This window comes from Ictidomys tridecemlineatus, chromosome 14 (assembly GCF_052094955.1).
Source record: "Ictidomys tridecemlineatus isolate mIctTri1 chromosome 14, mIctTri1.hap1, whole genome shotgun sequence".
Classification (NCBI taxonomy): Eukaryota; Metazoa; Chordata; class Mammalia; order Rodentia; family Sciuridae; genus Ictidomys; species Ictidomys tridecemlineatus.
The window spans coordinates 5,266,860-5,283,547 of record NC_135490.1 but is presented as its reverse complement, the minus strand read 5'-3'; the positions used below and the strand labels follow the sequence as shown (position 1 = coordinate 5,283,547).

Sequence of the window (16,688 nt, the reverse complement as noted above, 5' to 3'; positions counted from 1 at the left end):
CGAGGGCCAATCCCTGGCAACTTTCAGAGACATGCAACCTAGGAGCCAGGTCCTTGGATAGCATCCATAAGAGTAGGGGCACTACCTGTGCAGTCCCACTGCCACTCTTCAGGAAGGAGAGTTAGAGGAATGGGAGAGCTGACCAGTCCCAAAGCAACTGCAGTTCCTATCTATGTATCCCTGGCTCTAGGCATGGTGCTGCCCTCCTTTGTATCCTGGCACACAGCCACTAAGGAGGGAGTGAGGGATAAAGTGTCCAAACCTCCTCTGTTGAGTCTTCCAAGCTCTGTCTTTGGGATCAGTCAACAGTGTGCCTGGGGCGTGTTCCGCCCTGGGGTTGACTGACAGAGCTCCAGATTATCCAAATCTTGGAGGTCAAAGAGAAGATCCCAAGAGGTTTGCCCCCACTGATATCACAGCTCCTTCCAGTGTATCTTCCCCTTTTTTAATTTTTGTAGCTGGTGCTTAGCTTTTAATGTTTCTGTTTCTTTTTGCAGCAAAGAGGTGTTAATTCAGCTCTACAGCCCCCAATCTTTACTTCAAAGGAAAGGCATTCTGCTTCACAGCGACCGTTCAGTTTTGCACAGAGTTTTCTTCTACGAAATGCTCCCCCTGCTAAGTGAAGAAAGCAGTTAGTCTTCAGTTAGCTATATTTAGTGACTGGAAGGAAAAATCATCACTAAGCCAAGTTCAGAATTCTTGACTACAAAGTCTCCTAGAGATAGAGTATGAATCTAAAGTTCGAAAAATTGGCTATTACCTGAACACCCATGCCTGAGCTCAGAGCCCTGGGGCAGTACATGCAATGTCCTTACTAGATATTCAATTAGGAAGGACAAAAAATGTTCCCTCTGCCAAGATTATGCATAGCTTACCCAGAAACAAAAAGTCTTTTTTTTCTAGTTCCAATAAACAATTATTTTCCAACAAGTTATTTTAATATCTCCAATTAATAGTGTCTGATACAGGGGGAAAGGCAGACTATTTGCAGAATCAGCAGCTTACTGATAGACCTTAATGTGCCTTGTCATGTGATCTTACAGTTTCATAGCTTTAAAGATAAAAGAAACATGATGCTAGTCTTTCTCACTCTGTCCTTCAAAGAACAGGACTAGAAACTTGCAGTTAATTCTGGCACACGTATTTAGAGAGGATAGGCAAAAGAGTTCATCCAAAATAGGAATTTAGTAGAAAAGAATACAATTTATTTTTGAATGATTTTTTTAAAATGGGAATATGAACACTCAGGAGAAACGTTGAAGGAATTGGCAGTTACTCTCGAAAGTAATGCTTATTCTTAGAAAGAGTAAATCAAGGGGAAAGGGTACATATTAACTGCTATGTACATAAAATATTACCATGTTGGTAGTGCCCAAGTTAGGGTTAAGACCAATGTAAATCTGCTCAAATTGGACTATTTTAAATAGTCCAATGTGCAACTGAGGATATAAACATCTGAACATATGATTAACATGACATATGTTTGAGGTGTTCAAACCCTGAATTGGGGCACAGAATAAGAAAAAGTAACAATAGGGACAATAAAGCAATAATAATTGCCAGCTGTAACTGCACAGGGTATGTTCCTGGCCCTGTTCAAGCAATTAAGTGAATATAGAGATTGTCCCCAAGCAGTCACCTTCCCAGTCAGGTGTTTAGTTACAGAACCTTTGGGTTTTGCTGGACACTGAGATACTTAGCTTAGAATGTCAGCTTCTAACTTCATTTGTCAACATGGCCATGTTATTAAGTTGGGCCCAAAGAAGGAGAAGGGGAATGACAAGCACTGCCTCTGTTTAAACTTGTCCCTCAATGTCTCTACTGAGAGTTCATGCTCGACTTTTAGAGCGCCTTTGAACCTGATCATACAGTGGCATGGTTAGGATGTCGAGGTTGAACTTCAGCCTAATCTCAGCATAACTTGATGGAGAGCCTCTAGCCCAACCTAGTTGAATTTTGGGGCTTTTTGGACTTTTGCATAAAAACAAAACAGATTTCCATGTTTTATTAGTCACTCTATTTTTAAGTTTCCTTATTTTAACAAGTCATCCTGTAATTAATGTAGCAAATTCCTTAATCCTAAAAGAAATCCTATTATCACTTCCACTTATAGAGAGGAAGCTGAAGTACAGAATTCAAACAGCTGATGAGGATTGAAACGGAGATTTAACCTTGAGTAGCTGAAACCCCTGATCTCTGTCCCCTTATTTGACCATTAGATGCGTGCTCATCTGTGAGACTCTTCACACTTGTTGTGGTCATAGAGTCACAATTTGTGCCCCAGTTGTGCTTGTTGTTGGGATTCAAGCACGCCCGGGCTCAGCTCTGGAGATAGCAAGCTCTTAAGAATCTCCTTCTACATACTGACGTGACTAATGGGGAGTCCTGGTTGTGGGTGGAGAGAACAGTTTAAAACATATTTTCCTGGCTGGAATCCACCTTCTGACATCTGTGGAAAGAGGCTGGGAGCAGAAGCTAAGGGGCCGATTCTGCAAGTGAGAACCTGGCATGAGGACGTTGCTCCTGGCTGCCCTTTGGTCTCACCCTACCTGCTTTCAAGAATGATCCTTTAGAAGAACCGAAGGCTCAAGAGAAAGTGAATCAAGATGTTGGTGGTTTTAATGATACATTTTTTAATCACTATGTTGAGACTGAAAGAATTTCTGAAATAATCTAAGGATAGGAGAATTGGGCCAACTAAGGAAACACAGAAAACTGCCAGCTACAAGCTATTAACTTAGCTTAGACTACAAAGGCTTTATTTTCCTAAATTAACAATGTGTTTGGAGGGCTCCTCTGGGACTTCTTCTTATATTAAGCAATCACTGTGGCCTGTGCTGAGGATGGGTTGAAGGCTACAAACTCGGAAAGAGATGTAAAAGTAAAAAGAAGCCCAAACCCCTTGGTAGAGGTTTTAGGAAAACAAATTAGATAACTCCTGGTGAGAGATGATCTGGGTCAGTGGGTCCCTTGGCTCTATTTCTGAGCACAGGACAGAATCCCAGGGACTAGTTTGGCCCGGGACCTTTATAGGACACAAGAATGAATGAGGCACTTTTGTAAAAAGCAGACCTTTCTTCTCCATAGACAGATCCTGAACCAGTTGCCAATTCTGCCTCTCTAAGCACTTTCCTCTTACCTGGGAAAATTTGAGCAACAAGAATGAGGCCAGCAAAAATTAAGGAAAATATTCTCATGGCTTCAGACACCTGTGGAGAGATGAAGAGGGAGGTGCAGTAGCTGGAGCCCAGCTCTTCAGTCAAGGGAAGTTGGCAAAGATTCACTCTACTGCTCTGAACTGGCTTTAAGTCAGCCTTGGTCTGAAATGCTCATTGGGAACATACTGTTTTCATGCTCCAGTGAGTAGCGTGTGGGAGGACAGGTCAGACTTTGCCTAGTCACACTATGAGAGTGTAAGAAGGAACCTTGTCTGGAATACTCTATTCTGTGACTCTGTCTAGACTTCTCCCACATTTCCTTCAACCCCCATCTGGAGGACCACTAGTTATTCCATAAGACCTACAAACGCAACTCATTTTCTTCTCATTTTAAGATTCTACATATGACTTACTCTTCTTATTTTTATGTGTTAACTTTATTACAATTATTAGCATGTATTCAGTGAAGAAATGTGGGGTTCACTTCCATATCTGCACATACCTTGTGATGGGAAGCCCATCCCCTTACTTCTGCTCCTCCCATCCCCTTTCTCTCCTGCCCCAGCCCACTTCCCAGGGCCTTACCACTCCTCTTCTTTATGATCATTTTTCATTTATTTTTCTTTCATTATTGTTTAATTTTCAAGACATGATACTTGTCTTTCTGTCTGGCTCATTTGATTAACATGCCATCTTCTAGTTCATTCACTTTCCTTATTCTTTATGGCTGGGGAATACTCCATTGTATATATATGTAGGATAGGCTCTTTCTCCATTCATTTCTCTCTCTCATTTTAGTATGTTTATTTTACTTATTTGTTTTTATGTGGTGCTGAGGATAGAACCCAGTGCCTCACATGTGCTAGGCAGGCCCTCTACCACTGCACTACCACCCACCCCTCTATTTTTCTCTTGATAGGCACCAAGGCTGATTCCATATCATGGCTATTGTGAAGAGAAGCACATTAAATACAGATATACATGTGCTGAGAGCCACAGCCGAGTCCGAATGGCCCCTGGTATTTTGCCAATAGTATTAGTTGAGAGGCAAGCCATTAAGATGATGCTGGATTGATTCGGTTGTATATTAGACCTTTACTGTCCACCTCGCCTGCTACTTTGGAGTTCTTGTGGGGATTCCCAGAGAGTTCCCATTGGTTGGGAAAGTGCAGGAGGAGGGATTTCCGGAGGAGAAATTTCAGGTTGGTGGTTCCTGGAGTGTGGCGTTCAGGAGAGTTCCCGGGGAGTGTGCTGGTGGAGTTCAGAAATAAAGTTTGTTCCTGCTTCAGTGGCTCGTGATTTGTGCCCAGCCAGACTGCAGCATTTGGTGGCCCCTATGGGGAACGCCTGAAGCTTGGGGGTAAGTGAAATTGCTCGCCCCTGAGGGAAGGCGAGAGAATGGGTGACCATTTCAAAAAGCAATGTGTTCTTGCTTTGATTTGTTTTGTTTTTGTTTCAAGCTGCCTATCCCTAGAACTTTCTCAGGCAAACTGGGAAAAATGGTTGGCTCAAGGTTTGAAGTTGTTCAGCCCTGAGGAAGAGATAGAAATAGACCACAAATGCACATGTTGAGAAAATAGGAAAATTGATACAATGATTTTTTGTTCCGTTTTTGTTTCATTCTGTTTCAGTTTTGTTTTATGTTATCTTGTTGGGTTGTGTTATCTTTATAGTAGATTAGAAATTAATAAAAAACAAACTGAAAAAGTGCTAAGTAAATTGTTAGTGGTCCAGACTATGGTAGAAAACATGTTAGATCAAGCAAAAGAGAAGGTCTCTTGAGCTAGTCAGACAGAGGAAGAAAAGGGGCTATAAGGGGAAAAGCTACAACAGGAGGCTGCTACTAACACAGTTCTATCACCAGAGGGTGTAATTCAACCAATAGCTCCACCTATAGAGACAGCTGAGTGGCCCTCAACCCCCATAGTTGATAGATGGGATCCTGAGACAGGACCTCAAAGATTAGCATGCCCTATACTTGAGCAGGCAGGAGGCCAGCGAATTCTTTAGATTTCAAAACAGTGAAGCAGTTAAAGGAGGCTGTAACAACCTATCATCCCCAAGCACCCTTCACTATAAGCATGGTCGAATCCATTACCAACTTGGACATGACGCCAGCAGATTGGGCTACCATGTGTAAAGCTGTGCTAAATGGAGGGCAATATTTGCTATGGAAGGTTGCCAATGAGGAATTTTGCACAGAGATGGCTAGGCGATATGCAGCAGCCGGTTATCCTCAGAGAAATCTAGATATGTTGTTAGGAAAAGGACCTCATGAGGATCAGCAGCAACAAATTAGATATGATCCTGCTATATACTCACAAATTGCTGCAGATGCAGTTAGGGCATGGAAGACTTTACAAGAACATGGAGATTTACAAGGTCAAATATCTAAGGTAATACAGGGAGCTAATGAAACTTCACTGAATTTGTAGATAGGATTATTCAAACATCTACTGGAGTTTTTGGGGATACAGAACAAGCAATGCCATTAATAAAACAACTGGCTTATGAGCAAGCAAATCATTGGTGTAGAGAGGTCATTAGACCATGGAGAAAGACATTTTAGATCAAGCAAAAGAGAAGGTCTCTCGAGCTAGTCAGACAGAGGAAGAAAATTTAAAGGAAAAGGGGCTATTAGGGGCAAAGCTACAACAGGAGGCTGCTACTAACACCTTTCTATCACCAGAGGGCGTAATTCAACCAACAGCTCCACCTATTAGAGCTGAGAAAATACATGTATCTCTTTTTTTTTCATTGGGAGTGGATACCAGGAATTGAACTTATGGTCCCTCAGGCACTGAGACACATCCCCAGCCCTATTTTGTATTTTATTTAAAGACAGGGTTTCACTGAGTTGCTTAGTGCCTCTCTGTTGCTGAGGCTGGCTTTGAACTCATAATCCTCCTGCCTCAGACTCCCAAGCTCCTGGGATTACAGTTGTGCCACCATTAGGGCCAAGTATCTCTTTTATATGCTGATTTTATTTCCTTCAGATGCACACCATGAAGCGGGAGAGGGGGATCACATAGTAGTCTCTGTTCTGTTTTTGGAGGGACCTGCATGCTGTTTTCCATTATGGCTAAACTAACTTACATTCTCCTCCCCAACAGTGTCTAAGGGATCCTTTTACTTCACATCATTACCAGGACACCCTTGTGTGTGTGTGTGTGTGTGTGTGTGTGTGTGTGTGTGTGTGTTGACAGCCTTTGTAACTATAGTGAGATGGAGTCTCAGGGCAGGTTTTTGTTTTAGAAACACCTTTATTTATCTGAATGCAGTCCTGAGAATCCAACCCAGTGCCTCACACATACTAGGCAAGCGCTCTACCACTGAGCCACAATCTCAGCCCTCTCAGGGCAGTTTTGATTTGCATTTCACTGATGCAGTTTTTCATATATTTTTTTATTGGACATTTATATTTCTTGTTTTAAGAAGTGCTATTCAGATCACTTGCCCAATTTTTAATTGGATTGCTTCTTTGGTGACATTTTATAAATTCCTATTGGAAAAATACTTTGCAAAGATTTCCCTTTGCTCTGTAGGTTTTTCTCTCCAGTCTGCTTATTGTTTCCTTTGCTGTGCAGAAACTTTCATCTCCTGGAATACCATCTGGCAATCTTGCTTCTTCTTCCTGTGCTGAGAGTAATGGGCAAGAAGTTGTGTCTGTTGTTTTTCCTCTTTTCTCATCATGGCTTCACTAAGACAAAGCCCTCCAGGGCTACCAGGCACCCTTCCACCAAGAGCCTCTTGCAAGAGCAGATAAGCCACCATCTAGAAATTAATGGAGAAATTTCCAGAAAAGATGACAAGTTGCTGCCACTACTAACTGATCTGCAAAATGAAATCATTGATTCCAAAGATCCCGTATCTCCCCTGCAGGTAAGAGATGCAGAAAGCAGAAATAGCCAGGGGAGTGCAGATTGCTAGAGGATGGCATTTGATACAATGAGCGTTTAGAAGCTCCTGTGTGGCAGCATTTCCATGGTACGAGCATGAACATTCTCTCAATTGTGAACTTCATCCAGAAATAGGGACTGCTGATCAGGTAGCACAAGAATAGCATTCAGAACAAAAAGATGAAAACTCCCTTCTTGAGAATTTGTTCCTTTTAAGTTGAAATCTTCCCTCCTAAAGACAAGGAGCCGTACCATCAAAATGAAGTCACAGAATTATTTTTCCTATGATCACCTCCTATCCCCATATCCTGTTTATTTCCTCATTTTAGTGTATTAAGTTACACAAATTATTGAGTGTATAATGCTACCCTCTTTGAGAACACACTATTTATGGATCTCTATTGACGTCTCAGGATTGGCCATAGAATTTACTCTTTTTCTCCTAAAGTAACTTGGTTTCCTTACGAGTATGTCAGCACATCTAATCAGCACATCTACAAACTTACTATAAATGAGAGATATTGGGTTATTTTAGGCATATGACATAATCTATTAAATTGGTCATGTGACCTGTATCTCACATTTTACATTTAAAGTTTTGCCTTCTAATTTAAGTGGTTAGTTTGTTCTTGTGGAAGATAATAAGAAGAAGGGTTTTCCTGACCCTTTATGTCATTTTCCTATTAGGGAAAGAGAGTAGCATCCTAGCATTTCCAAGATAAAGTCAGGCAGGAAATTGAGTACAAAGTCATTGAAAGTACATTGTGGGGACTGTTCTGTGAAAAGGCACTGGCAAGGATTTCTTTTGTTTTGAATTGGTTCTAAGTGTGGAATGGTGTCTTTAAAGGCAAAAGAAGTAATTGATTGATGATGTCTATGAAATATGAGCAATCTCTGCCTTGACACATGGAAATAGGTAGGGCCAACGTTTTCAGAGAGGCAAGCAGCCCTGGGAACTATTTATAGAAATAACTTTTCTTTTGGTGTAATTTAGAAGAACAAGAAATTTTAAACAGATCAAAGAACCAGGATAAGGAAATTCAGTGATCAACTATATGCTTTCCAACTTTCAGACTAGTTGGAAGAAGAAACATAGCAAGTGGAAGCCCAAAATGGGATCATTGAAAGGGAGCTGGAAATTGCTGCTCCCTGATGGAATAAGGCAGGAGAGCGGCCTGTGTCTGTAGCAGGATCCGAGGGAGAGTGTGGAAATGGAGCTCAGCCTAATAGATTGCCCCAGGTGACATCTTGGGTAGATCATGTGACCTCTTGAGATTGAATTTCTACTATAAAATGAGTACAGTGCTGCCTTCAGTTGAAGGGTTAATGTGAAGATGAATGAAACAGAAAAGAACAATAGAAAACCAAGCAAATACAATTTTTTTTTCAGTTGAGAACATTCCTGAGGATACACAACCTAAACAACTGTATTTATGACACCCCAGGATTGGAATTTAGGGTTTTAAAATCCTACTGTTTGTTTGTGTGTTTGTTTTTCCTGGTTTTCCCAAAAGAAGTTAATTTCAAAAAGAAGTAGGTGGGAGTTGTGCAAAGGGGTTTTCTAGTGTGCTTCCAAGGAAGACGGGTGCCCCCACCTCCCAGAGAGTCCCCTGGGTGTGGTGAGAGCCCAGCGTGATGATGGAGTGTAGCATTTGCAGTAAAGCTGAAAACAGAAAATGGACTCCACAGGAAACTTGTAGGCTTGTCTTCAAATGCAGTGCTACATGAATAAACTATACCTACTTTATTTGTGGTTCAATACAGCAGTTTTTAAAGAAAATATGAAAGAATTCTAGCTAATAAAAATGTATTTTAAAATTCCTGCAAGTCAGTCAAAATGATGTTCTTTCTATAAAGATCCGTACTTGAATCACTAGCATTATTATTTATGGGCCATCTTTCCTGTTGACAGCTAGGCTGTGTGGTTGGAAAACTGTAAACGTGGCTTCTGTTACACGATGTCACGTGATGAAGTCAGTACCGCCCATATGATTGAAAAAAGGAAGGACATGGAAAGAGGGTCTTCCCACCCCAAGCAAATGCACATCAAGATGCAGAGCCAGCTACAACATACAGTCTCATTCATCGTTATTTTTAATTGACACATACCAGTTGCACATATGTGGGGGGTACATGTGTGCAGTAATCACATCAAGGGAATTGGCATTTCCTGTTTTGGGGGGAATCTTCAAACTCCTCTCTTCTAGTTTTATTGAGATATATAATAAATTGTAAGACAATATGAGGTTTCTTTAAAATATTACATTTCTCAGATTCTTTAGAAATCCATGGTCACAGGCAGCAAAACATCATCATCTGCAAGGAAAGACAGGAACCTCCAAGAAAGGTAGGACATGAGCACTTGCTAACCCCAGGCCTACTGCACCAGATGCTGCTAAAATGGCCTCAGATGCTGCCAATAAATTATTTATTCCAGCAATTACATACTAATATGAAACTCCTGGAGCCACAAATATAAAGGGAAATTCTCGACAACTTCTAATTTCCTGTCCACATAATCCCCAAACAATCACAAAAATATGATTGGTGCACCAAGGTGGGTTTGCTGAGAAGGCATCTTTGATGACACACGCTTGGTGGGGAAAGGTGGCCACTGTGAAAGATATGCATGATAGGTTGGGTTCCGTGTCCCTGAAGGTACATGTGATACAAGCTTGGCACACCAAGGGGCACACCTGGGAGGCAGTGCAATGCCCTTATGTCCTTGGGGTAATGCCTTTGAAGGGGACATAGGCCCCAGTCCCTTCCCCCTTTCCTCAATTTTGCTTCCTGACCAGGAGGTGAGTGGTTTTGCTCCACTCCGAGCTTCCCCTACTATTACTGCTAATTCACCAATTTCACCCTTTGCTTCTCTCAGGTTTCCCTTCAAGTATTTTGTAGCTTGGTATTAGGTGCATATGCATTTATAGTTGCTCTATCATCTTGATTATCGATTGACTAACTTATCATTATACATGCACTCTTTGTCTCTAAGAGCATTTTATCTTCAATGTGCCCTTGCTTACTATTAGTGTGGCCCTGTAGCACTCTTTTGCTTACACTATATATGACACAGACTTTTTGATTCTTTTAACTTTAAGCTCTTTGGTTTTTTAATCCAAAGTGTTTTGTTATTTTTTTTGTAGACAATATACAGTTGAATGTTACTTAAAGTTCATTTTGCCAATCTCTAATTGAGTAATTAATCCATTTTCATTTATAAAGTGGCACTTATGTCTGCCACTTTACAATTTATTCTTTAAAGGTGATCAGGTTATCTCCCCGTTTTTTTTTTTTTGTTTCTGTTTTGTTTTAAGTAGATATGCAACTTGTTGCTCTAATTCCTTTATCATTGTTTGGTATATATTTTAGTTTTGTATAAATTTTTGCCTTGGTGATTATAATTGATATCATAATCTATAGATACTTAGATTATATTAATACCAATTCAATGTTCATTGTATTTAATTGCATAATAACTCCATTTATTGGTGCTGTAAGAGGAAATTGAAGAGTTCTGAGACAGGAGATTTCCTTGCTGATCTTGAGGGGCAAAGCTGCCATTTTTGGAAAGAACCCTAGCAGGAGATTCTACAAAGCCTCTACTTGCTAGAGTTGGTCAGATGGCTCTTGCCTGTGTGAGTTAGGAACAGACCACTTGCCCTTGGTGCGATCACACCCCTAGTGAACACTTGGTAACACTTTGCTATTCATCTTGTAAAATCTTGAGCATAGAAACAAGTGCCCAGTGTAGATTCTGACCTACAAAAGTGTGAGATAATATGTGCTGTTTCAAACTGTTTTGTTTATGGTGTTTCATTTAACAGCAAAATGACCACAGCAGTATTTTAAGTGGACATATTTTGGACAAATTTACATGTCATTTCAAGGCTCCTGTGCAGCCCCTAGCATTGTGTGATTTCTTCAGTGGTTAGTGTGCTTTCTTGACCTTTTATGAGTTTCCCTCAAGTCTTCTCTCCCCAGAGCTATATCCTAAGACCTCTCTCTGCTGGTTCTTTTGCCACAACAGGCCACATTCTGGCTCCTCTCTGGCTGGGACTGTTTCAGACCAGTGACTTCAGTGGGGTTCAGGGCTTTCTGCCTGCAGATGTTTGCTTGTGGGAGCCCGACGTGAGCTCCACAGGGTTCTGCATTAGGCTCTCCCAGGCGTCTTCCTGAAGCCCACCGGACAGGGTTGCTTTGAGATGCTGACCTCAGCCTCCTCCTCGAGAGGCACAGCCGAGGTGCATCTCAGCAGGACAGGACGTTTCCAAGGAGGTTCTGTTTCCTCCAGGTTTAAGTAAGTGCCAGGCTGAGTGATCCAGAATCTGGGATGGGATCAGCCTTTTTGCTAATCCTGCATTTGTGGTCCAGTGCCTCAGCTGGGCCAGGGGGGATTCACGACATTTACTTTTTATTCTGTATCATTTGAAACTTCCACCCAAACTGATCAACCTTGCTCTGAAGACATTGTCATTCCACTTCAGGTGAGGGAATTTTGAAGTAGAACCCAGATACAAGAAGGAATAATGTGACGATAATGTAATAAGGTCACGAGTGTGATTTTAAATATCAATAGGGTCAAAGTCATGCTCACTAGGAGAGTGGTAGAGACTGTGGAGGGTGCAAGTGCTTCAGGCAAAAGCAGATGCACTGGGATCTTTTCTTCCTGGCCACCTCCTGCTGACCCGTCCACCCCCGAGAGGACTTTCCCTATCAAAGACTCCGGAGGTCCCAGAGTCCCAACAAAGCAACAAAGCTGATCTGAGCCAACAATCGCCTTCCTCTTGGCACCAAACAGAGCTGAATTTTCAAGTAGCAACTAACGATGCGAGCAAGACTGTTCTCTGGGAAGAACTGGGCGCTCAGGGAAGGAGGGAGCAGCCTAGGAAAGGGCTAAGAGGAGCTTCATGCTAAAGAAGGATGGAGTCAGAGAGAGAGAGGGAAGGCTGTAGGCCTCCCAGCTCCAGCTGTGCACAGGATAACTGGAAAGTAATGTCAGGAGACAGCCACCAGCCCCCACTCTTTCTGTATTGAAAAGAAAAGCTTCAGAAAGGTGGCAGGCTATTTTCAATTTTCTTTCTTTGTTTGTTTGTTTTAAATCAAGCAAAGCAGTATTTGGAATGAGTAGGAAGTACCCCTGTCTCATGGTGCTCTGTAAGCCACTGGCTGTCCCTCCTGTGGAGACCCGAGGGGGGGCACGCACAGGGGGTACAGGGATGGCTCATAGAGCATTGTGAGCCTGGTGGCTCTGGAGCTATAGAATCTTAAGGCAATTCCACCTGCCCCTTCCTGCAGGTGACTCCTGTGCAGATGGCTCAGGACAGCTGTGCTTCGGATGTGTTCTAAAGACCAGTTCCTCCAAGTAAGAGACCTGACTGTGGACTGGTGACACCCAGGCGTGAGAAGAGTCCCGCTCAGTAAGTTCCACAGGAGGGACGCGCACAGCTGAAGACGAGGCCTAGACAGCGGAGCGTGCAGAGGCAACCCGGGGACAGCCACGACTGGAGTCCCCACTGCCTGTGGCTGGAGGAACCCAGGAGGAGATTGAGCCCAGGAGCAAGTCCTGGCTGGGGGGTGGGGAGCAGAAGCAGTTTCTCTGGGAGATGGAGGAGCCCGAGGGCAATAGAGATTGGGAGCGATGTGCCCTGAGTTCTGCCTCTCCCCACGACCACCTCCCCACTGACACCCACGTCCACTGAAACCCCAGAGCTGGAGGCCTGGAGAGGGCAGTTCACAGAAGACAGAGCCAAAGCCACAGAGCAACGCAGAGACAACAAGGAATGACCTGAGCAGAAAAAGACAAATGGCCAAAAAACACTCCAGGAAACTGGTTCAGACTCAAATGTTAAAACTGAGCAATCTCTCAAGTGCCATGGCTGGTAATTGTGACCTTTATTTAATGAAGTTACAAATTGTATCACACAGACTTTACACAGTCACTCATTTCCTTACATGCTGTGCTGAATGTTTCAAATCAATCTCTGACCACTTTCTTTCATAGGTAAGAACGAAAAAACAAACTTTGTGCCAGTGGCATTAACTGAATAGATGGGTGTTGTTATAAAAATACACTTTAATACTAGAATCAATGAAGACCACATATTATAATACCAAAAAATGCACTGGATAAAAGTAACTTATTATGTAGACTCATTACTCACTCACAGATGTGCATCTACTTCCATTTACCTATTAATTCTATGGAAACTAGACCATGTAGCTGGACATGCAGGACTTGACTGTTGTGCCCACATCATTTATTGACTTCCTGCTGTATCTCTGAGCGAATGACAACTCCCTTAGGTATCAATTTCTTTAAATACAAATTAGCATAATAAAAAATACCCTTCAATATAATCTTGACTCCAGTGAGAAAGTACAGAAAAATAATTCATGAATTCTAGGCACTCCTCAGATACATACAAGTGCCTGGTTCAGTGAGTAGCTATTCCTTATTCATTCATGTCTTGATTTTTCTCTGGGGTGGGGGATTAAATGCAGGGCCACCCAATCACTGAGCCACATCCCCAGCCCTAATTTGTATTTTATTTAGAGAGGGTTCTCACTGAGTTGCTGAGGGTGGCTTTGGACACGTGATCCTCCTGCCTCAGCCTCCTGAGCTGCTGGGATTACAGGCATGCACCATTATGCCTGGCTCATGTCTAGATTTTTTTTTATAAAAGATCTTCTGAAAACTAAACCTAGACAAGGAAACCAAAACAAGGAGAGAAAGAAATGAGGATGATCTTGAAACACTCACAATATGACTTGACTAGGCCTCATAGTTCTCTTGACCTTCCTTGAACATCCATCCTGTTCTGTTTCCAAGGCCCAGAGCCTGGTCTGCTATCTCAAGATCTTGGGTCGGCAACAGAAAAAGTTCAATCTGCAGTTTCCATAAATCTTCTCACTCTCCAGGCAAATCTTCCTGCATTTGCCACGACCAAGCCTGCAGGTCTCACAAACGGCAAACTCACCTGTGCCAAGAAAGAGCGGCTGAGAAGGCTTTCCTGGCCATCTGTGGAACAGGGAACAGGACAAAGCCACCAAAAGGAGAGAGGGTTCAGATGTGTGGTCATAAGGCGTATCTCCAAGACCTCGCCCAGATTCTTCAAAGAGCTTGTGTTCTCTGTCGTTTGGAGTGGGGAGGATTATAAGGAAGAGGAACCACGATCCCTCCTGTCCAAATATTTCCAGTCTTGTTCTCATCAAAAGGAAGCAGTAGGCAAAGTGTTAGAGACCTCGAAAACACCCACCTGAAACACTGAGAGTTTTCTCGGTGTAAATGGAGGGGGTATCTTGTGGTTGGGAAGGGTCTTTGAAAACAGAATGCAGGGTTTCAGGCTGGATTCTTGTTGGGGCTTCATAAAGGCAGAGCATCCTCAATAAGTGGCTTATCTGTCCTGCAGGCATTCTAGAAACACCTGCCTGCAGTTTTTATTGGTTTAGTGGTTAAATGAAATGAGTGATGTGACGATGTTGGGTGGGTGGTATGCCTGACTCTGGGCTTGAGATTAAATGACACAATCCTTGTCACAACAGAGTGCCTGGCACACGGACAGCCAGCACTCAGTGGGCAGCACCCTCAACACCTCTCACTCTGAAATGCCGTCCAAACTCTTCTCACAGTTTCCCGGGAATACTCTTGAATTCTGCTCACAATGTGCTGTCCTCCTGTGTAAGACAACTCCCCAGGGAGAGGTCTGGGCTCCTCATTTTGAATGCTCTACTGAGTGAGGGTCAGCTTTCACTGACCAGTCCTCTCTATCTATTCCATCCTCCATTCACCAGAAACATGTGTTTGTGACAGTCCTTGTTAGATCTGGACTGTGAGAGACAAGCAGCTTGATCTCAGGCACTGCTAATTGGCTGCTGTGGGGTTGAACCCATGCTCCATGAGCATATGGGAAAAGTCCCTGGGTCCAAATCCTCATGGCCAAAGTAATAGAGTCCAGAAACAGAGATGTGGTTCTGTGAAATGGAAAAATCCAAATGTGGTGCTGGGAACAAGAGGAAGAAATGAGAGAATTGGAGGCCTGGAATTCAGGCCCTTCCCTTCCACTCCTACACAGCTTCCTTGGTTCGTCAAGGCAGAGAGAGCTCCAGAGCCAGAGTTCCCAAGAGAAAAGGAGAAACTATACTCAAAGGATTTCACCTACCTCCAGGAAGTGACTTGTAATAATCAAGACCCGCTCGGCACCCTACATTTAAAACAAGATACATATTAGAAACAAACATCAACACAGGAAGTAACATCACATAAGACCAGGTTCCCACCCTGGAGGCTGCACATCAGTGTCTACAGGTGACAAAGACGCAGTCTGCATTTTGTTTCTTAGGACAAGGATTCCTGTAGCCAGTCAGACCAAGTTACAGAAAACAAAAACCAAACTGGTGCCAGGTGCACCTGGCTCTTAGATGATTTTAGGGTGGAACATAGAAGAATAATCAAGCTTTATGATCTGCCTCATCAAAATTCTATCCATTTTAATTTACCTGATGGAAACTGAGCCAAAACAAAGAACAAAGCAATGACAAAATAAAACATCTTCCTGCATGGAGCCATCTTTGAAGGGAGACTCCTCAGAACAGAGGTTCCAGGTTTCCTGGAGAGGAAAAAAGGCTCATTTATATTTTATGTAATGGGGTGTGCCCTTGGCCAATGAAGTGAATCAACGAAGAAAGCACAATTGCATGCTCCATTTGCCAGGATCAAGGCTGGACAACATAGATAAAAACGCTGGCACCCATCAGCCTTCCACTGGGGGAGTCTGAAGGACTGACCAGTGTCGTGGAGTGGACGCCTGGCTAGGAACTGGAGCGCCAGGGTCTGTCCCATTCCACTGCTATCCTTTCATATTCATCTCCGCACCTTTGCCTAACTATTTTTAAACACTTTTTTTAAAGTGCGTTAATTCATAGTGAACCTTCCCTGACATGTGATGATATTTTTATGTCTGCTCTGTGGCTTGTAGCAGTTCATCTTCAGGAGCTGGACTGGCACTTGTGTGCGTAGAAGATAAAGAGTTGAGCCAAAGGACTTCACCATTTAGATGTTTTTAATAACTTGGAGCAGTCCCAACTTCATGGGCATATGACCAAGTCACATAGTCCCCTGCCCACCCACTAGGACTTAATGTTCTGAAGCTGCTGTGTTGAAATTTATACAAATTTGTCTTTAAACGTCTGATGGGACAGTGCCACTGGACTTTACATGCTCTCTTTGAAGAGAGATCTACAGGATAGGGGTTCAAGATTTCCTGGAGTGAACAAAAGGGTAATTTTTATTTTAATGTAATGGGGAGAGCCCTTGGTCAATGTAGAGAATCAACAAAGAACCTCTGCAAGGGTCTGTGATGGCCTCTGGTATTCCTGTGTCCAAGAAAGCAAATAGCAAATAAATGATATTATGTCATATTGTAAGACCTGTGGAAAAAGTAAAAAGCTTTATATTTTGGTAGTTTAAAAAAATTATATTAGCATATGTCAATTGTGTAAAATAATGAGTTTGGTTGTGACATTTCCATATGGACATACAATATACTTTGACCATCATATCCACCCTCTTTTACCCTCCCTGGCACCTCCCCTGGGTTTCCACTTCCCTAATAGCCCCTTCTTTTATATT

The 16,688-nt window shown here is 42.7% G+C and overlaps 2 protein-coding genes across 2 annotated transcripts; both read right to left on the bottom strand.

The window, feature by feature from the left end:
- Positions 1 to 472: 472 nt before the first annotated feature.
- LOC101971012 (beta-defensin 13) lies at positions 473 to 3,197 on the bottom strand. The gene is made up of 2 exons (XM_021721496.2): positions 3,140 to 3,197; positions 473 to 615 (listed from the first exon to the last, which is right to left on the bottom strand). Exons 1-2 carry the CDS (start codon positions 3,195 to 3,197, stop codon positions 473 to 475), a joined length of 201 nt encoding a protein of 66 aa, XP_021577171.1.
- A 10,709-nt stretch (positions 3,198 to 13,906) lies between these two features.
- On the bottom strand, positions 13,907 to 15,626 carry LOC101971305 (beta-defensin 105). Its single transcript, XM_005342532.2, has 3 exons — positions 15,557 to 15,626; positions 15,220 to 15,261; positions 13,907 to 14,037 (listed from the first exon to the last, which is right to left on the bottom strand). The coding sequence occupies exons 1-3, from the start codon at positions 15,624 to 15,626 to the stop codon at positions 13,907 to 13,909; spliced, it is 243 nt and encodes an 80-aa protein (XP_005342589.1).
- Positions 15,627 to 16,688: the final 1,062 nt, after the last annotated feature.